This window comes from Pollicipes pollicipes, unplaced genomic scaffold (assembly GCF_011947565.3).
Source record: "Pollicipes pollicipes isolate AB1234 unplaced genomic scaffold, Ppol_2.1 Scaffold_7253;HRSCAF=8739_pilon_pilon_pilon, whole genome shotgun sequence".
Classification (NCBI taxonomy): Eukaryota; Metazoa; Arthropoda; class Thecostraca; order Pollicipedomorpha; family Pollicipedidae; genus Pollicipes; species Pollicipes pollicipes.
Window position 1 is genome coordinate 182516 of NW_023597048.1, and position 20839 is coordinate 203354.

At 53.3% G+C, this 20839-nt stretch overlaps 1 protein-coding gene and 5 non-coding genes across 6 annotated transcripts; 1 reads left to right on the forward strand and 5 right to left on the reverse strand.

Moving 5' to 3' along the window:
• Positions 1–309: 309 nt before the first annotated feature.
• On the forward strand, positions 310–7663 carry LOC119110916 (cleft lip and palate transmembrane protein 1 homolog). Its single transcript, XM_037234791.1, has 7 exons — positions 310–419; positions 3337–3572; positions 3910–3997; positions 5345–5503; positions 5972–6099; positions 6830–7253; positions 7631–7663. Exons 2-7 carry the CDS (start codon positions 3400–3402, stop codon positions 7661–7663), a joined length of 1005 nt encoding a protein of 334 aa, XP_037090686.1. The 5' UTR covers positions 310–419; positions 3337–3399.
• A 4979-nt stretch (positions 7664–12642) lies between these two features.
• On the reverse strand, positions 12643–12730 carry TRNAY-GUA (transfer RNA tyrosine (anticodon GUA)). The gene is given in 2 exon segments: positions 12643–12678; positions 12694–12730. It is a non-coding gene; the product is annotated as a tRNA-Tyr (tRNA).
• Positions 12731–13818: 1088 nt separating this feature from the next.
• On the reverse strand, positions 13819–13906 carry TRNAY-GUA (transfer RNA tyrosine (anticodon GUA)). Its single transcript is given in 2 exon segments — positions 13819–13854; positions 13870–13906. It is a non-coding gene; the product is annotated as a tRNA-Tyr (tRNA).
• Positions 13907–14725: 819 nt separating this feature from the next.
• TRNAY-GUA (transfer RNA tyrosine (anticodon GUA)) lies at positions 14726–14813 on the reverse strand. Its single transcript is given in 2 exon segments — positions 14726–14761; positions 14777–14813. It is a non-coding gene; the product is annotated as a tRNA-Tyr (tRNA).
• Positions 14814–18195: 3382 nt separating this feature from the next.
• Positions 18196–18283, reverse strand: TRNAY-GUA (transfer RNA tyrosine (anticodon GUA)). The gene is given in 2 exon segments: positions 18196–18231; positions 18247–18283. It is a non-coding gene; the product is annotated as a tRNA-Tyr (tRNA).
• Positions 18284–19362: 1079 nt separating this feature from the next.
• Positions 19363–19450, reverse strand: TRNAY-GUA (transfer RNA tyrosine (anticodon GUA)). The gene is given in 2 exon segments: positions 19363–19398; positions 19414–19450. It is a non-coding gene; the product is annotated as a tRNA-Tyr (tRNA).
• Positions 19451–20839: the final 1389 nt, after the last annotated feature.

Consider the following 20839-nt stretch of genomic DNA (forward strand, 5'->3'; position numbering starts at 1 on the left):
TTGGCCTTCGGTCGGCCCTAAAGAACCCGCAAAAACTTATAACCAGTGACCTCACACAGCTAGTCGAATATCAGTGATGCCATACCGTCGGCTCATGCCATATGGCCATTAGTCCACCCAAAAAAGAGCCGGAAAAAACTGATGCACAGTGACAGCACACGCGTCGGCAATCCATGGGAGCCTCGGCGTTGAATCGATTCAAAATCGTTTTCAGTGACGTCACAATGTCAGCTGATGCCTTACAGGTTTTATTTAGAAAGACAGTACATAAACCTTGCGTCCATCGTAGATCTTCCTTCCGTCGGTGGTACACGAGTGCTGAAGTAGCGTTTTACCGGCGTGGTGTCACTCCTATTTGCCCCTTTTTCATCTGCTAGGGCTTCCTTTTGATCACCTGGAGACTTGTGTGGTCATAAAAGGTATGATGTTTGCCATCTAGGACCTACAGACAAGTCTGCAAAAATTAATATACTGCGCCAGACTCCTATGTGACATGTGCACGCCGAACTTCATGCTTGCGTGCACCAAACTCAGGCCGGGTCAAGCTTTGGTAGACATATTTGGCATGCTCTCATGTAAAGATCGTTTTGGGAGGTTTTTCTTGCACTTGATTCACTTCAAGAATTTTCTAAGCACCACAATTTTATAGACATTGGCAATGCCATGAAATAGGTGCTTAAACATATGCCATAGTTCAGAGGTCTTGGATTTTTAACATGCATGCATTACAATTTTTGGAACACTGTAGCTGCTGCTCAAGACAGCTATGGTGTACTTTACATCAGGTACAGCCTGACCTATGGGACAGGTGATATCTTGTGTGCCTTATCAGCCCTCCTTTTTTGATTTTATGGAAAATGTGCCTCAATCATCTGAGGCCTCCTGTTAGCATGATGCGGTCTCCTGAAATATCAAGGGGACAAATAGATATTTTCCCCTTGGAAATGTCAGCATCATTTTACAGTGTTGCCCCACCCCCTCCACTCCTTTTCCCTCCATGTTGGTGCCATCCCATGACATGTTATGTTGCAAAGGCTAAGAATTCCCCAAAATAGTTGCCCATAGAGAGGTCTTCCTAAGTATAGCTAAAAGATTGTTTTAAGCACTGGACCAGGCACTTTAGTATCTGGGGCAAAACATTGCTGATTGAAATGCATTGTGTTGATAAAATAACACCACTGTACTTATCCTTGGTTTTGCATGATGAATTGCAATGGCTTTTTCTTAATACCATTTGTCACTAAGCACTCAAGACTTTGTTGTCTTTAGCATGTGTGCTCTCTGATATGGGCACCTTAATGGCCACAAAGCCAGAAAGACGAATAACTTGAATGCTTTAACACGAGCACGGGTAGTCGGCTAGATACCCTTTGCTTGGGTGGGGGTCAATTTGACCCCCCCGAGAGATCTTGGGGACTAAGAAAGCTAGAGACACCAAATTTACAGGCTGTGTCGACCTGCATGTGAAATCACTTAGGTCAGTGTTTCAGGTTCTGAGGTCTAAAAAGTCCCTTTTGGTCTAAAGAGGTCAAACAAGGTCAAGTTCCAGGCTTGTCTCTAAATTGCCCCCAGAACCTAGATAACCATTTCTAAGCCAAAGCTCACATGCCTATTTAAGGTGGGTGACATTGGTTGACCTTTGAAGGTCAACAAGATGAAAATAATATGAGAATACAATACAAGATTGTTTTGAGTTTTGCATTTGACCAAGTGGCAAAGATAATGCTAGGCAGTATGTTCCTAAAACAAAATGTTGACCTGGGTCATTTTAGGTCAGTGACCTTTTCTGACCCCTTAGAAGTCAATGGAAGATGTATAATGCAGTTCCTGCTATCAACGAGTTAGAAATAAGCACCAGCAACTATCCCATACAGCAAGCCTTAGAGTAACAAAACATGCTGGCTTTGTCCTTGGTGTGACCTTCATACCTGACCTAAGGTCAATGTAATCTGTTAATTCAACTGTTGTGTTACCTAAGAAAGCATCTCAGAGATGTATGGCTTTGTCTAACACTCTGTTGTTGGATCAGATTGAAGGATTCCCTTGACCTTCCCTTTGCTGAAACCATGGCCTGACTTTGACCTGCCATAGATCAGCAACCTTACAAGGTACAAGTAAATTTTTGTGTGGAGCAATCCACTATTCAATTGTCTACAGCTGTGCAAAATTTGGCGCGGCCATGCCTCGCCATTCAGAAACCATTCTGGAAAAACCTTCGGGGAGTCAATTTGCCCCCCCTCCCACCCACCTGAGCATCTGCTAACAGAGCTACAGATACCTTTGTTGAATTGGAAAAGCAATCAAAAGGATTAAATGGCCAAGCAGGCTGTACTTCAACAATGCCCTACCATTCAAACATGTCTTTTTATTTATTGTGCTGCAAAAGTTGAATAGTCATTTCCATTAGGCATGATCTTTGTGATTTAAAATGAAAGACAAAATGTGTTGCTTTCATCATCTAATGAGCTTACATGACATTGATGCATCAGATATCATATCATATCATGTACAATGTCATATGGTGCATGACATGTACCATATGACATTGTGTGATATGGATGTGGTGAACCTGAGGACATTGGACCATGTATACCAGATAAGAGACACTGAGAGACCTATGAGGGACATAAGCCCTTCAGGCAGCCATCAGGTCATCAAACAACTGTTATGCTGGCAGGCCATAAAGCATCAGTGTGCTTTGGAGGGATAAGTATTCACTCATAACTGGTGGTGTGCATGCAGGGTCCCAGCCAATGATGCAGACAGACACCCAACTGTTTAGGTTTCCAGTCACAGCAACTGCTAATTGTTATCCTTATCAATGATGCTGATTTGCACACAGCATTTCAGCAAGACATTTACTGTTACCAGGTCCTAGTTTGTCATGAGAAAAACCTTAGTGTGTGTGGTATGATCCATGCATGCATCTCAGTCACAAAGGCCTTTGGCGCCCTGAATCCTCAAATGTTATTGCTAGTGATTGATAGACAATTACTGCAGCCACTCTCTTAACATTCTCAAGAATGTAACTGCCTCCAGTCTGTGATTTCATGGCATTGAAACACATGATCCTGTTTGATATCCCAACTCGATGTAGCATGGAGTGACTGGCCTACAAGAACAAGTGTATGTTAAATGTATTCAAAGTTTGTGCATCCTCCCCACTGCTATGGGAACCTTAATGTTTCCCAAGATTATTCTCTTTTTATTATAACAATTGTTAACATGAAATTGGTGCAACACAAACAAAGCCTGGTGTGTTGAAGCAGTGTGTACTGGGCAGCCAGTGGAAACACCATCTGCTCAGCATGAGTGCCACGCACCATTGTGTTTCAGACAGTGCCCTGGGAGCTTGCTGCCAGCCTTTGACCTGACCCGCGCAGCTCGGTGGCGGTGACCATGCCGGGAGAGGTGGCGGCGCCCGAGAGCGGCCCGGTGGCCAGCGGCGGCCAGCCGGCCGACGGTCAGCAGCAGCAGCAGCAACAGCAGCCGGCGCAGCAGTCTTTCTTCTCCATCTGCAAGGGCCTCATATTCCGCGCCTTTGTCATCTATCTCATATCGTCCATGTTCAGGTGTGGCTGATACCTAGGCCTGATACAATGCCAAATCGTGCTTTTTGCCAGGCTGTGATCTGGCCAGACAGTGATGGCATATCTTTACTTCTGAATATTTGTCCATTCAGCTGTACTCCATGTCTTTTCTGTCTTGTCCACAACTTCATTGTCCTTTGGGCATTTGCTCATTGTGCTGCCATCATGAAATGTGCGTTTTTTTATGACAGTAGTACTGTAAAGTTTTCCAGTTTTTTTATTATTAAATGAACTGACATGCATCACTACCATCTTAAAGGCTGGTCTCCTAGCCGTTCTCTCTGGTGGTCTGGTCTCCAAGCACTGACTGGTGTTGCAGGCGCCCCACCCCGCAGGCCGGGCCGGGCGGTGGAAAGCCGCAGGCGCCCGTGTACGCCACCAACATGTTCGAAAATGGAACGTTCATGGTGAGTGCCGTGTTCTGAAGACCTCTTGTATTGCTCCACGGCATGAATGCAGCGCGCCGCGGGCGGCACCAGTCAGCTATTAGGGGGTGGGTTTTGAACGGAAACCACGGAGGCCACAATTTGAGAGACTTGAAATACTGAAACCACGGTGGTTTCAATGAGAGTCGGAGTTTTTTGATAGACTTGACACACCGCGGCCCGCGCTGATGACCGCGGCGTAAACGCACGTGGCCTTTGCATTTCGCATTGCCTCCGATGACCGCAGAGCGGCTGCTGGCAGTTCACGGATCCGTGGTGCCGGTTTTGGAGACCGGATCAAACGACGATGCATCGAGACGGTAGAACTACAGGTTCATCGCGTGCGCAAGACGTCATGTGCCGAAGCAATCTGTGCGCTCCCTTTTCCTGACTGTAGGTGCTGGATATCACGTGTGTGTATGGGGGGGGGGGGGGCGTGCGTGCGTGCGTGCGCACGTGCGTGCGTGCGTGTGTGTGTGTTGGCCGATGCCAGCCGGCTTGAAGAGCGTCCATTTACTTCACATCTGCGTGATCTGGTGACGGCCCACTCCGCGGTGCTGGCGGGCATGGTGCGTGGGCGGTCGGCGGCCGGCCCGTCGGCTCCCATTTCCATCTCGGGGCGTGCCTGCGCACGGAGGGGGACGAGATCGGCGGCAGAGGCGGCCACGAGCAGTGCGCTGGTGCGCCCGCTCGCAGGCCCATGACCTGGAAGGGCTGCCGAGAATCCTTACCCGAGGACTCAATGGCCCCCGAATTCACGGTTAAGCCTGACGCACGGGCGCACCCCCGTGCTTACTATGGCCACTCTGCGCTCGGAGATGTGTGATGTTTCACGAAAGGGCGTGGGTGTTACCGTACTTCCACCGGGACACCTCTCCTGGTCACAGTTGTCTGTCGTCTGGTCGCGACGCGTGCTGGTGCGGCGTTCCTGTCTCGCACACGCGGGGATGTCCGCCAGTGGTGCTCGGCGGTACCTGTGCACATGCTTGGCTGGTGTTGCCCCATACGTCCGTTGTCGGCTAGATTTGCACGCGTTCGTGAATACTGCGGCCTCCCTGGCTCCGATGCGTGACGCGTCTCCGTGTGTGTCTGTCTGCACGACCCGGCAGGCCTCGCACGTGTCCGCCCGTGGCTACCCGCCTGACACACGTGTGTGCGGGTTTAACGCTGCGTGTCCGGCAGGACCTGTACGTGTCCGCCCGTGGCTACCCGCCTGACACACGTGTTTGCGGGTGTAACGCTGCGTGTCCCGGCAGGATCTGTACGCGTCCGCCCGTGGCTCCCCGCCTGACACACGTGTGCACGGGTGTAACGCTGCGTGTCCGGCAGGACCTGTACGTGTATGTGAGCGAGTCCGCCGACGGACCAGACTTCAGCCGGCCGGAGCAGCTGGCCTGGCGCCAGCTCGGACTACAGTACGGCGACTGGACGAGCGGGCCCGACGGCAACGGCATCTTCTCCCACAAGCTCATCTACCGGCCTTCGGAGGTAGCGCGACCGCCGCGGGCCGGGCCGGGCGCGCTGTGCCCACTGCGGCGGGGGCTGGCCGGGTGCCGCTAGTGGGTGGGTGGCGCCGCTAGTATGTCGCTGACGGCTGGGGGTGGTCACCAAGTTCTCAACACGCAAGAGTGGGCGCACTGCTGCACTGTTTCACATTGCCGAAATGCGCGCAGGTGGACTGAACAAGTGTTCGTATTGAGTTCCCTCGTCCACCCATACCGCAGCTGCAGTTTTCGCAGCTTTTCGTCTGCTATCTATTTGCGTCCTAATTGGCAGTTACATAATGCGTCTACAATTGCTAATTAGGCAACGTCAGTACAGCTGTCCTTAGTGCGCGCTCTTTCACCAACCCTACACTGTAACGCGGTCTGGACAGCTCTTCATCCCCGATATAGGTTTGCGCTGTAGCCTGCACGCGCGACCGTAGTCGTCTCACACGTGCCGTCTGCCCACTAGGCGGTGCTCAACAACGGCTCGGTATACCTGCACGTGTTCGTGGTGCGCGAGGGTCGCTCGCCGGACCCGTCCACAGGCCGGCTGTACTCGCGCCAGGAGACCATCTCCGGCACCAAGCGGCTTAACAAGTCAGTCACTGACCACTCACGTGCGCTGTTTGGTGGGCGCGCTTACTGAAGACGGGTGTAACCCAGTAATCTGTGCAGAGGGTCCTTCTGCGGCACTCCGTCATCACATGGCAAATAGCGGCCCACTTTGCAGTATCCGTATTCCATGTGTAGGCTTCATGTGGAAAATGGTGCATTGGGTTTTCTTAAAGTTGTGATCGGATTCTAGTTATCAATAACTCCGTTGCCATGCTCTAGACGAGACTCGTCTCGAATTTTTATGAAAGCAACTATAGGGTTAGCAGCACAATATTCGTGGTTTTGCGTTTTGGCTTACATAACATTTATGCAAAAAATAATATAAGAGTCACACATTTATTCAAGGAAAGGAAAAACAAACGTTATTTATTTTTACATTCCACGACATGTCATGCCCGAAGTTCATGCATGTCACGCTCTTGTACCCTGTAGCATGACCTTTCGAGTTGTGTTGTTTGAATCCAGCTATGACCATGTCAGCTGATTTTTTTCACTGGCGTGCGCACGAATTGGTCTGGATTATTTCAGTCCTACTTGCACACGTGACAGTAATAACGATCAGCACCGTCATCACGTGCCAGTTGTAGGCGGACGAGGAACCAGCCGCAACCAGTAGCAGGCATCCACGACTTCTTGTTCGCAAGTCTCGGATTCCGCGCCCGAGCGATGCGTCTGGCGTTCGAGCTAACCGCCATGTTATCCGCTGCGGCAGGTTCAAACGCAAGGTGTACCGGCGGACGCAGAACCTGCTGACGGGCAGTTCGGAGATTTCCGAGGAGGACCTCAAGGTAGGTGGCCACCTCCGTGGTGCCGTTCACGCCTCCCGCGCGGGCGGAGCCGGTCCGCTGAAGGGACGGCGGTCGGGGCGGAAGGAGAGCGAACTTGTCTCAGTCGCTAGCTCGCGGGCGGCCACGATGGATGACCGGCTTCACACCGACCGCGACATCGCGGCGCGACGGAAGTTGGTTGTTGCGGACGGTCCAACACAGGGCTGGACGGTGGACTCATTCGGCGCAGCGGCGTCTTCGGCGTACGAGCTGGCGGAGGCCAGGGCCGCGGTTTTCGACGCTCACAACAGGAAACCGTCGTCTTCGAAGGGATCGACGTCGTTCTCGAAGGGGTCAAAGCCGGAGCCGGCCGCTCCGCCCGGCCCGTGGCCCGCCGGCGACACTGTTGCCGCCTGGCGGTGACGTGAGGAACCTCGGCGGAGGCAGTGCAACGCGGTTCGGCCGTTATCGGCCACCCGCCGACGGTGCTGACGCGTAGCGGCCGGCAGGAGGGAGAGCAGGGGGAAAGAAACCTAGCGGCGACATACCAACCATGCCCACAATCGTCGGTCGGCCGTCGGCTGTTCCTTCGCGAACTGACGGCGTGGGGAAGCCGAGCGGCGATATTGGGACAAAGTGCACGGCCGTCGGTCGTTCTTTCACAGCGCCACCGCGTGGTGGCGACGGAAGGAAACTGAGGGGCATTATTGGGACCATGTTCACGGCCGCCGGTCGTCCTTCGACAGCGCCACCGCGTGGTGGCGGCGGAAGGAAACTGAGGGGCGTTATTGGGACCATGTTTACGGCTGTCGGCCAGCCGTCAACAGGGCTGCCTCGTAGTGGCGGAGGGGGAAAACTGAACGGCGGCGTTAGGTCGGCGCTCGCTGCCGGTGGTCGACTGCTGACCGTGCCGTCACCTGTTGGCGGCCGTAGGAAGCTCAGCGGTGGCCGGTTGTATCCGCTTGCGACCACAAGCGGTGGTTGCGGACGCGGACCACGGGTCGTGCTGTCGCATTGCGGCGATGACGGTGAATTGAGTGCCGGTTGTCCAGCGGCGCTTGTCTTCGTCGAGCCGCCGTGGACAGTGGTGCTGCGCGGTGGCGGCGACGGCAAGCGGAGTACCGCTTGTCCTATGACACTCGCCTTCGTTGGGTCGCCGTTGGCAGTGCTGCCGCGTGGCGGCGGTGGCGGTAAACTAAGCGCGTGTTCTGCGGTGCTCGCCTTCGTCGTGTCACCGCCGGGAGTGCTGCCGCGTAGTGGCGGCAGGTAGAAGCTGTGCGGCTGCTGCCTCGACACCTCCGCTTCCCTGACTGGAGCTCTGGTTGAGACGTCGGCGCCGGCAGTTCGCGTCGTCGTGCCGCCGGGCGCCTCGGTCTGGAAGAGCCGGGTGTATGTGACGGACGGCCGCGGCCGATAAGTGACCGAGAAGCCCGGCGCCAGGGTGCGCGTGATGAAAGCGGCCGCGCCTGGCTCGGTCACCAGTACCGGCACCTTGCTGCGGCCACTCACGCCGCCGAGCACTCGTGCCGTCCGCATGTCGGGCCGGGCCGCCCCTGCCGACGGCGGCGCGCAGCGCACACTCGTCACCGTCCGATAGATGACGCTGGTGTCGGTCGTCGATGCCGATGCGACCGGCCGGCCGGTGGTAACGAGCCGCGCGTCGGCCCCGGCGAGCAGCACGGCGGCGACGGCCAGGACGGAGACACGGCCGCCGGGCCTCGTCCGCCGCCGCTGCTGCGAGCTCCTAGCGGCAGCCATGCTGAGCGCGCACTGGCGCCGGCGGGCGGCGCGGCCTAGCCTGACGCGCCGCCCTGGGCAGCGCGGCCCACGCTCGGCTGGCGGAGGAGGCGCGCGCGCGCCCCGCCGGCCGATGACGGCCGAGCTCCGCGGCTGATCGGTCGGGGTGACTTGGCACAATGTGACAGCGTCCTGGAGAATGGCCCGGCCACCAGGCGCCTACCGGCCCGGCGAGTCAGCGTCGCCAGCGTTTTGCTCCCCGGCGCCGACGTGCAGTTCCGACTGCGCACGGCGCGGTCTGGCGCGGGAGAGGAGGGTGCTACGTCTGTCGTCCTTGGAACGAGTGCAGCGTGAGGAGGAGCGGCGGTTTGTTCAGGCCGGGTGGCGACGGTGGGAAGAACGAGGGGATGACTGGTGACGATGAGTCAGCACCGGTTCCGGACCCAATGGACCTTGGTGGCTTTGGGTCTTTGATCCCTCGCGTCTCGGCCCGGGGACGACACCTGAACAGATAATGGAACGTTGGCGTGAGTGGTCGTTTTCCGGTTGTTGACTTGCCAGTCATGCGTGCATGCCTGACGTGCGTGACATGCGTGACAATCGCAAATGGGCCTGCCGGTGTGCGGTGTCATGCGCTCTGTTAACAGGGGTATCGTGCACCGCACTCGCTACTTTACTCTCTTCTTCCACCACGTTACACTTTCATGGACTTTGATGCATGCTACATTGATAATAATATCAGGCGTCACGTCACGCAACTGTGACCGGCTGCAGGTATGACTGTACTGTATAGGGACACCTGGAAGTTGCCACAACGTAACATGCCGATTGTGACCTTCAGGTATCAGAGGGTTAAGTCGCCTCCTGGTGCACCGGTCCAACGCCCGACGAATGCCAGGAGGCTCGGGCCCTCTGGTAGCTCAGTTGGTAGAGCGGTGGACTGTAGTGGAATGAGGCAGACATCCATAGGTCGCTGGTTCAAATCCGGCCCGGAGGACGTTTTGTGATGTAGATACGTTGTGACTGTTCTATTTGAACCAGTGGCATGGGGATCCTGTTACAAAGTTCATGGGTCGAATTTCTGGGTATGGCGGGAGGGCCAATCCCCATCTCTTGGACCGCTCACCTTAAAATCGTAAAAAAACACCAGAAATCGACGTTTTGTCCGCCTTTGTTTTAGATCGCCTCTGGTCGGTCAACTCCGCAATATGTATTGGAGCCGTGTGGTCGTGGCCTGCAAATTTATGGCAACAATCTGTGCACTTGCTTTGTTCATTCGATGATGCACTTTAATATATAACTGCTAAGTGACTGGTGGAGCGTCCCAGTTGTGAAAATTTGCCGACCAACATGTCATGTGACAGGGGATTTTGTATTCGATCCCAGCCTTTTAATTCCAGTGCGTTAACAAACAGGTCCTATGCTCACGCTCTGTGATGCCAGGCGTAGTCATTGTTTGGCTTGCCCAACATGTTGCATATCTAGTGGCAGAATTTTCACCTCCAATCCCCACATTCTGTCGTGTATCTCGGCACAAATTCCACAGTCGACTTGTCCGGCCCGGTACCTTGTGTTCCGCCGCCGGGCCCCGAGCCCGCCGGCGCACATGGCTGGGAGGTCAACGGCTGGTCAACGCCCGAGGACAGCTCTGGTCGGCGTCTGATATATAGTCATGTTCTCTTGAACAGTGGCGTGTGCGACCTTGGAGGCAAGCGACAGACGACAGGCGACAAAAGAGGAACAGGTGCCATGAATTAGATGTTTCGACCACCCCGACCTAAGATGTTCTGTGACGGTTTCCGTGCGTGACCCTTATTTAGCCGCCGGTCGGATACCGCCCCCCCCCCCCCCCCTCAGGGCTCAGCACAAGCTCTTCCGCCTGGCTCCAGTACCAGACACGGTTTCTTCCGACCTGGTGTCGAAGCAGTGCACCTCAGTATTTGTCCCCGCCGGTCCTCCACCGAATACGGCCGCTGGCACGTTGTTCTCCTGCCAGGAGGGGCAGGAAAACAAGTGTCCTGACTGAGGTACAATGTTCCTGTACGAATCTCAGCCGCTGGCTACGCGACTGAGACGGGGAAGGTGGGGGTTACCCGACCTCCAGGTTACCCTCGGCCTCACCGCACCCTACTCCACCCAACCCCACCCCGCCGGGACCCACTGGCCGTCCCTCCGACAGTCTGTACCTAGTGCTGTCAGCCTCTGGTAGCTCAGTTGGTAGAGCGGTGGACTGTAGAGGAAGAGCGCAGGCATCCATAGGTCGCTGGTTCAAATCCGGCCCGGAGGACTTTTCGTCTTGGTGTCGATGTAAATGTATGGTGTCGCTCTGGCGAAGACACGAATCCGAATCCCAAGACGGGGCTTCGAAGCATGCACGGGCGAAGTGTGAGCCGAAGTCAGGGAATTCATGCTGTGTAAAGGCGAGGTGAAAGCCAAACCACCATCAGCTGCGAATCACGTGGCCGAAGCCTAAGCTGTGTCTAAGGTGTAACGCCGTTGTGCGCAGCCAAAAGCACTTTTGTACATAACTTATAGATGTATTACGTATTATAAAACTCTACGAGATCAGGGGAAGTCAAGAGTTTTGGTTGGTGATTCGGACAACATGTTGGCAGTACGGAGAACATATTTTTTCGACCGTCGTTCTCGTCTTCTGTGCTAGCATGCATACACGGGCTTAGACAGTAAGTTATCCGGTTGTCGTCAGTTTTTTATTGGTCCTGAGGTTTGCCGCCTGGTGTTTGCATACATACATACATACATGCATGCATAATACATACATAGATACATACATAGACACATACATACATGCATACATACATACATGCATACATACACGCACATGTATACACACTTACATACATACATACACACATACATACATACGCACATACATACATACATACATACATACATACATACATAGACACATACATGCATACACAAATACATACATATATGCATACATATATACATACATGCATACACACATGCATACACACATGCATATATATAATATATATATATATATATATATATATATATATATATATATACATACATACATACATACATACATACATACATACATACATACATGCATACATACACACACACACACACACACACACACACACACACACACACACACACACACACACACACACACACACCACACACACACACACACACACACACACACACACACACACACACCACACACACACACACACACACACACACACATACATACACTTGTCGCACCCTGGAGAGCAGTATCGTGGCATCGCACATTGAAACCATACCTGACAATCCATATGACACACGCATAATGACCCGGTATTATTCCGCCATGGCGCGGCGGATGCTCACCATGCCTGGCCGCAAACTCCAGATGTGCCGTGGCTCACGTCCAGTACTAGGCGATCAACGAGCTAATGTAAATCTATATTGACACCAGAGACGGAAAAAAACGGCTGTGGCTTACCCTTCGTAAAGCCGCCGTTGTCCCCAATGCATTGAATTCAGCTTCGACTCCTATCCCTCTGGTGTTTTCCTTGAGCTATGGCTCAGGCTTAATCTCCATGGAAACTTCAATTGGCTCCGCTTTGCATGGTGATTTGTCACAGCAGTTGCGGCTCGACTTCTCAAAATCGGCGTCGCCTGCCGGCATTGATCTCCTTACGTTGGGCATGAGTCACAATCCTCGCCTTGCGCTCGTTCCCATGCAAGGTTAGCAAGCGCCGTGCCATGGTGTACTGACCTGAAGTGAGGGATGTGGGTAGTGGGTGAGATGACGGAATGACACTGCTCTCCAAGGGCGTCAAATTCCTTTTTTGCTTTTCGTGACAATCACGCCTGAAGAACAGTGCTGTTTTCATTTTTTCCAAACTCATTGCTCAGCTCAAACACAGTGGTCGATTTGGGCCTACCCTACAGGCAACCAGATGCGTACCTGCCGTAGCTAAGATTAAGGGTGGACATATTGCATAATCGTCGCAAACGATGCCTATCCAAAACATCCTCCGGGCCGGATTTGAACCAGCGACCTATGGATGCCTGTGCTTTCCCTCTACAGTCCACCGCTCTACCAACTGAGCTACCAGAGGCTGACATGGACCACCCGGTGCCAAAACGCGGCCCGAACGGCCCCGCTGGCAGTTTCCGGTCTGTTTTTACACGCAGAGACCCTCCCCCCCCCTCCTCTGTGGCAGACACCGCCTCATAAGGTTCGCTCATTGCTGAACAATGAGGGGTCAAGATCCCGTGGGAGAATCCGCAAGCCCGGGTAGCCCAATGGGAGTGACCTAATGAATGCGCGTTGGTTATGGAGGTAGGTACAAACGTGGCGACTGTGTCACAATTGAACGTTGCGTGGAAGGATGAGATGTGGCGGGTGGGGTTTCCTAACATTTCAGCCTTTCGCTTGATGTTTGCAGGTAACACCACCGACCTCGGTCCGCTTAGTTTTGGCTATTATAGGGTACGTGTTTTAGCCATTTGTTTGGGACCATTTGGGCTTGCAACTAACATCAACGGTCTCCGATTCCCGACTAGTGACCAACGGGTGGGACCCTTGAGGCGGTCTGCCATCGACCGGGAGTGGCTTCGGCGTGTGAAAGTAAAACCTTGCGTGTGGTGAGGCCGCCGCTCGGGCCGCGTTTTGACGCCGGGTTGTCCATGTCAGCCTCTGGTAGCTCAGTTGGTAGAGCGGTGGACTGTAGAGGAAAAGCACAGGCATCCATAGGTCGCTGGTTCAAATCCGGCCCGGAGGAGGTTTTAGTTTATGACCTTGTCCTAGACGATAACAGCACGCCGCGCACGGAGCGTAAGGTGTGGTAAGTGTGTGCGGCGCCGCAGGTCTGCCATCCACGGCGCGCCGAATGATTTGGGTGTGAAAAATAGACATTCCTGAATGGCAATTGCGTAACGTGTCCCCAGCACTCGCCAGAGTGGTTTCAAAAGGCTGTGCAAGCATGTTTAATGTGATGTTAACCCGTTGAATGGTTTCTCTCGTACCACATCCTAAGCGTGTCCCTGGTTTCCCAGCAGTGCGAGAATGAGGGGTCTGCGCGACCTAGGCTTGGCCGCCTTGGCAAATGCCACTGGATGTACCGGAGCCGTGTGTGCGATTCAATGGCAGCGACATGGGGTTAACATCAGAGTAAAACGATGCCCGCTTCCTCAAATCAAAACGTCCTCCGGGCCGGATTTGAACCAGCGACCTATGGATGCCTGTGCTTTTCCTCTACAGTCCACCGCTCTACCAACTGAGCTACCAGAGGCTGGTACAGGCCATTCAGTGTCAAAACGCGGCCCGAACGCCCTCACTAGAAGTTTATTTTACACGGCAAGGCCACTACCACTCGGTAGGATTGACCTGACCTGATACCTGAAGCACCAGCACAGCTGGGGGTGGAGTAGGCGCTGCAAGGTAGTTAGATGCCAGCTGAAGGCAGCGGGCTGACGTTTACTTCGTCCAGTATTGTAAGATTTGAGCACGTGGTTTCAGATCGGTCGGCCGCCGGCCGGCTGTCTTTATCGAACGCTGTTAGCTTCCGGTAGCTCAGTTGTTACAGCGGTGGGCTGAAGAGGAGAGGTACAGGCATCCATAGGTTGCTTGTCCAAATCCGGCCTGGAGAACGTTTTAGGTTGTTGATCTCCTTACGTTAGACATGAGCCACAACCCGCGCCTTGAGACCGTTCCCAGGCAAGGTTCACATGCTCTGCGCCATGGCACATGGACCTGCAGTACAGGTGTGGCTTGAGCACATGGTGGTGGAATGGCGCTACTCTCCAAGGCGGGTCGGATTATTTTTCTTTGTGACAGCCACGTTTGAAGAAAAGCGCTTATGTGAAATAAACGTTTTTAAACACTGTTCTGTTCGCACCACGCTGGTTATCCCTCTGTGGGACCCATTCTAGGTACGCCCCCGGCTTTCGAACAGCGGGAGGACGGATAATCTGCGAGAGGCTGGTTTGTTCCTCCCCGACAGGAAACAAGGACACAAACAGTGAATTGTCATGGCTGTTATTCAAGGTTGATAAGTACCTCAAATGAACATTATTTCCCGCAACGATGCGCTCTGCATCTGCCCAAAACGTCCTCCGGGCCGGATTTGAACCAGCGACCTATGGATGCCTGCGCTTTTCCTCTACAGTCCACCGCTCTACCAACTGAGCTACCAGAGGCTGACATGGACCACCCGGCGCCAAAACGCGGCCCGAACGGCGCCACTGGCAGTTTCCGGTCTGTTTTTACATGCAGAGACCCTCCCCCTTTGTGGCAGGCACCGCCTCATTAGGTTCACTCATTGGTGAACAATGAGGAGTCAGGAGTCAAACAGATAATGTGGGCCACTCAACGTCAGATAGAGGCCCGAGCGGTCTGATGAAGATTTTTGGTTTATTTCTACCCGCTGAGGCTACCCCCACTCGGTTGACGGCAACGCCTCATGGTGCTCACCCATCAAGTACCAGAATGGTATGGCACTCGGAACCCGTGGGAGAAGCCTCATGTTGGTGTATCTGAAGCGGATGTTCGTGATGAATGCGCATTGGTAGCGACATTAACATATTGACCGGCCTCACGGTGTCCGCCATCGAGTGGGAGTGGCCTCGGCGTGTGAAAGTAAAACCCTGCGTGTGGTGAGGCCGCCGCTCGGGCCGCGTTTTCACATCGGGTGGTCCATGTCAGCCTCTGGTAGCTCAGTTGGTAGAGCGGTGGACTGTAGAGGAAAAGCGCAGGCATCCATAGGTCGCTGGTTCAAATCCGGCCCGGAGGACGTTTCGCGATGTAGGTAGGTGGGCGGGTTTACTTCAGCAGCGTTGTTACTGGCCTGTTGAAGGAGTGACATAGAATCCTGTCACAAACTTCATGGGCTGAATTTCTGGGTAAGGCGGCAAGGTCAGTTCCGGTGTTTTGGACCGCCCACCCCAAAATCATTACAAATGCACCTGCAATCGACGTTTTATCCGGCTTTTCTGAGATCGCGTGGAGTCGGTCAACTCTGGAATATGTATTGGAGCCGTGTGGTCATGGCCTGCAAATTTATGGCAACAATCCGTGCACTTGCTTTGTTCATTCGATGTTGCACTTTAATACATAACTGCTAAGTTACTGGTGGAGCGCCTCCGTATCCCAGTTTTGAAAATTTGATGGTCAACATGGCATGTAACAGGTGATTTTGTATTCGATCCCATCTTTTTAATTCCAGTGTGTTAACAAACAGGTCCTATGCTCACTCTGTGCAATGCCAGGCGTAGTCGTTGTTTGGCTATCCCAACGTGCTGTATTTCTAGTGGCAGAATGTCCACGTCCCATCCCCACATTCTGTTGTGTATCTCGGCACGAATTCCATAGTCGACTTGTCCGGCTCGGTACCTCGTGTTCCGCCGCCGGGCCCCGAGCCCGCCGGCGCACATGGCCGGGGGGTCAACGCCTGGTCAACGCCCGAGGACAGCTCTGGTCGGCGTCTGATATATAGTCATGTTCTCTTGAGCAGTGGCGTGTGCGACCTTGCAGCCAAGCGACAGGCGACAGGCGACAAAAGAGGAACAGGTGCCCTGAATTAGATGTTCCGACTACCCCGACCTAGGATGTTCTGTGATGGGTTTCCATGCGTGGCCCTCATTTAGCCGACGGTCGGATGCTGCCCCCCTCAGGAGTCACCGCAAGCTCTTCCGCCTGGCTCCAGTACCAGACACGGTTTCTCCTGACCCGGTGTCGAAGCAGCGCACCTCAGTATTTGTCCCCGCCGGTCCTCCACCGAATACGGCCGCTGGCACGCTGTTTTCGTGCCAGGACAGGCAGGAGAACAAGTGTCCTGACTGAGGTACAATGTTCCTGTACGAACGTCAGTCGCTCACTGCGCGACTGAGACGGGGAAAGTGTGGTTACTCCACCTTGAGATTACCCTCAGCCTCACCGCACCCTACTCCACCCAACCCCACCCCGCCCGAACCCACTGGCCGTCCCTCCGACAGTCTGTACTTAGTGCTGTCAGCATCTGGTAGCTCAGTTGGTAGAGCGGTGGACTGTAGAGGAAGAGCGCAGGCATCCATAGGTCGCTGGTTCAAATCCGGCCCGGAGGACCTTTGGTCTTGGTGTCGATGTAAATGTATGGTGTCGCTCCGGCAAAGACACGAATCCGAATCCCAAGACGGGGCTTCGAAACATGTACGGGCGAAGTGTGAGCCGAAGTCAGGGAATTCATGCTGTGTAAAGGCGAGGTGAAAGCCAAACCACCATCAGCTCCGAATCACGTGGCCGAAGCCTAAGCTGTGTCTAGGGTGTAACGGCGTTGTGCGCGGCCAAAGACACTTCCGTACATATATATATATATATATATATATATATATATATATATATATATTGTGTATTATAAAACTATGAGATCAGGGAATGTCAAGAGTTTTGGTTAGTGATTCAGACAAGATGTTAACAGTGCGGAGAACCTATTTTTTCGAGTGTCGTTCTCGTCTTCTGGGTTGGCATGTACACACGTGCTTAGACAGTAAGTTATCCGGTTGTCGTCAGTTTTTTATTGGTCCTGAGGTTTGCCGCCCGGTTTTTACATACATACATGCATGCATACGTACATACATACATACATACATACATACATACATGCACACATACATACATACATACATACATGCATGCATAATACATAACACATAAATACATACATACATGCATACATACATGCACACATATATACGCTCGCCGCACCCTGGAGAGCAGCATCGTCGCGTTGCACATTCAAACCATACCTGACAATCCAGATGACACACGCACGCAGATGACACATTGATCCGATATTACTCCACCATGGCGCGGCGGATGTTCACCATGCCTGGCCGCAAGCTGCAGATGTGCCGTGGCTCACGTCCAATACTGGGCGATCAACAAGCTAAAGGTAAATCTATATTGACACCAGAGATGGAAAAAACCGGCTGCCGCTTACCCTTCGTAAAGCCGCCGTTGTCTGCAATGCATTGAATTCAGCTTCGACTCCTATCCCTCTGGTATTTTCCTCGAGCTATGGCTCAGGCTTCATCTTCATGGAAACTTCAATTGGCTCCGCTTTTGCATGGTGATTTGTCGCAACAGTTGCGGCTCGACTTCTCAAAATCGGCGTCATCTGCCGGCATTGATCTCCTTACGTTGGGCGTGGGTCACAATCCTCGCCTTACGCTCGTTCCCATGCAAGGTTAGCAAGCGCCGTGCCATGGTGTACTGACCTGAAGTGAGGGGTGTGGGTAGTGGGTGAGATGGCGGAATGACACTGCTCTCCAAGGGCGTCAACTTCCTTTTTTGCTTCTCGTGACGCCTGAAGAACAGTGCTGTTTTCATTGTTTCCAAACACATCGCTCAGCTTCACACTGGTATACATCCCTCTACGCGACGCCTCCTTAGGTACGCTCCCTGATGACTGACTGCGCGATGACGGAAGTCCTTCCAGTGGTCGATTTGGGTCTACCCTACAGGCAACTAGATGCGTACCTGCCGTAGCTAAGATTAAGGGTGGACATATTGCATAATCGTCGCAAACGATGCCTATCCAAAACATCCTCCGGGCCGGATTTGAACCAGCGACCTATGGATGCCTGTGCTTTGCCTCTACAGTCCACCGCTCTACCAACTGAGCTACCAGAGGCTGACATGGACCACCCGGTGCCAAAACGCGGCCCGAACGGCCCCGCTGGCAGTTTCCGGTCTGTTTTTACACGCAGAGACCCTCCCCCCCCCTCCTCTGTGGCAGACACCGCCTCATAAGGTTCGCTCATTGCTGAACAATGAGGGGTCAAGATCCCGTGGGAGAATCCGCAAGCCCGGGTAGCCCAATGGGAGTGACCTAATGAATGCGCGTTGGTTATGGAGGTAGGTACAAACGTGGCGACTGTGTCACAATTGAACGTTGCGTGGAAGGATGAGATGTGGCGGGTGGGGGTTTCGTAGCACATTTCAGCCTTTCGCTTGATGTTTGCAGGTAACACCACCGACCCCGGTCCGCTTAGTTTTGACTGTTACGGGGTACATATTTTAGCCATTCGGACTTGCAACTAGCATCAACGGTCTCCGATTCCTGACTAGTGACCAACGGGTGGGACCCATGAGACATTCTGCCATCGACTGGGAGTGGCTTCGGCGTGTGAAAGTAAAACCTCGCGGGTGTTGAGGCCGCCGCTCGGGCCGCGTTTTGGCGCCGGGTGGTCCATGCCAGCCTCTGGTAGCTCAGTTGGTAGAGCGGTGGACTGTAGAGGAAGGGCGCAGGCATCCATAGGTCGCTGGTTCAAATCCGGCCCGGAGGACGTTTTAGTTTATGACCTCCTTGTCTTAGACGATAACAGCACGCCGCGCACGGAGTGTCGGTGTGGCAAGCGTGTGCGGCGCCGCGGATCTGCTGTCCAAGGTACGCCGAATGATTTGGGTGTGAAAAATAGACATTCCTGAATGGCATTTGCGTAACGTGTCCCCAGCACTCGCCAGAGTGGTTTCAAAAGTCTGTGCAAACATATTTAATGTGATGTTAACCAGTTGAATGGTTTTTCTCGGTACCACCTCCTAAGCGTGTCCTTGGTTCCCAGCAGTGCGAGAATGAGGGGTCTGCGCGACCAAGGCTTGGCCGCCTTGGCAAATGCCACTGGATGTACCGGAGCCGTGTGTGTGATTCAATGGCAGCGACATGGGGTTAACATCAGAGTAAAACGTTCCCCGCTTCCTCAAACCAAAACGTCCTCCGGGCCGGATTTGAACCAGCGACCTATGGATGCCTGTGCTTTTCCTCTACAGTCCACCGCTCTACCAACTGAGCTACCAGAGGCTGATACAGGCCACTCAGCGTCAAAACGCGGCCCGAACGCCCTCACTAGAAGTTCATTTTACACGGCAAGGCCACTCCCACTCGGTAGGATTGACCTGACCTGGTGCCTGAAGCACCAGCACAGCTGGGAGTGGAGTGGGTGCTGCAAGGTAGTTAGATGCCAGCTGAAGGCAGCGGGCTGACGTTTACTTCGTCCAACATTGTAAGATTTGAGCACGTGGTTTCAGATCGGTCGGCCGCCGGCCGGCTGTCTTTATCGAACGCTGTTGGCTTCCGGTAGCTCAGTTGTTACAGCGGTGGGCTGAAGAGGAAAGGTGCGGGCATCCATAGGTTGCTTATTCAAATCCGGCCTGGAGAACGTTTTAGGTTGTTGATCTCCTCACGTTGGACATGAGCTACAACCCGCGCCTTGAGACCGTTCCCAGGCAAGGTTGCCATGGCATAAACAACTGGTATGGTGTAATGGGGGTGACGGGATACCGGTAGCATCTAGTGAGGATGTTCGGGCGGCTTTGTGTTCGGTGTTTACATTGAAAGGTGTACATGAGCATCTGGTATCTCAGTTGGTGGAGCGGTGGACTGTAGAGGGAGAGCACAGGCGTCCATAGCTCGCTGGTTCAAGTCCGGCCCGGAGTACGTTTTGGACAGATGCATCGTGCATCGTTGCTGACAATAACGTTCATTTGACGTTGTGTGTCTGTCTCTAAGCTCTAGCCACGGCAATTTAGCATCTATTTGGCTGGCAGGGCGGCCCAAATCGGCCTCTGACAGGCTTTCCGAGATCGCGCTGTTAGGAAGCCGGGAACCTAACTAAGAAGTGGTCGCACAGAGGGTTTACCAGCGTGGTTCTCTCGTTCGTCCGTTCGTTCGTTCGTTCGTTCGTTCGTTCGTTCGTTCGTTCGTTCGTTCGTTCGTTCGTTCGTTTGTTCGTTCGTTCGTTCGTTTGTTCGTTCATTAAGTCATTTTTTATATTTACATACATACATACATACATGCATACATACATACATACATACATACATAATACATACATACATACATACATACATACATACATACATACATACATACATACATACATATACACACACACATACATACGCGTGCCGCGCCCTGGAGAGCAGCATCGTCGCGTTGCACATCCAAACCACACCGGACAATCCAGATGACACACGCATGATGACCCGATATTGCTCCACCGTGGCGCGGCGGATGCTTGCCATGCCTGGCAGCAATCTCCAGATGTGCCGTGGCTCACGTCCAGTACTAGGCAATCAACAAGCTATAGGTAAATGCATATTGACACCAGAGATGGAAACAAAGGGCTGTGGCTTACCCTTCGTAAAGCCGCCGCTGTCTCCAATACATTGAATTCAGCTTCGACTCTTA

What these genes read in the sequence shown, in the direction of transcription:
- LOC119110916 (XM_037234791.1), top strand. Translation starts at nt 3,400, where the DNA reads ATGCCGGGAGAGGTGGCGGCGCCCGAGAGCGGCCCGGTGGCCAGCGGC. An exon ending in TCGAAAATGGAACGTTCATG is followed by an intron (nt 3,998 to 5,344) that starts GTGAGTGCCGTG and finishes CGTGTCCGGCAG; the next exon opens with GACCTGTACGTGTATGTGAG. An exon ending in AGGGGTCAAAGCCGGAGCCG is followed by an intron (nt 7,254 to 7,630) that starts GCCGCTCCGCCC and finishes GTCCTTCGACAG; the next exon opens with CGCCACCGCGTGGTGGCGGC.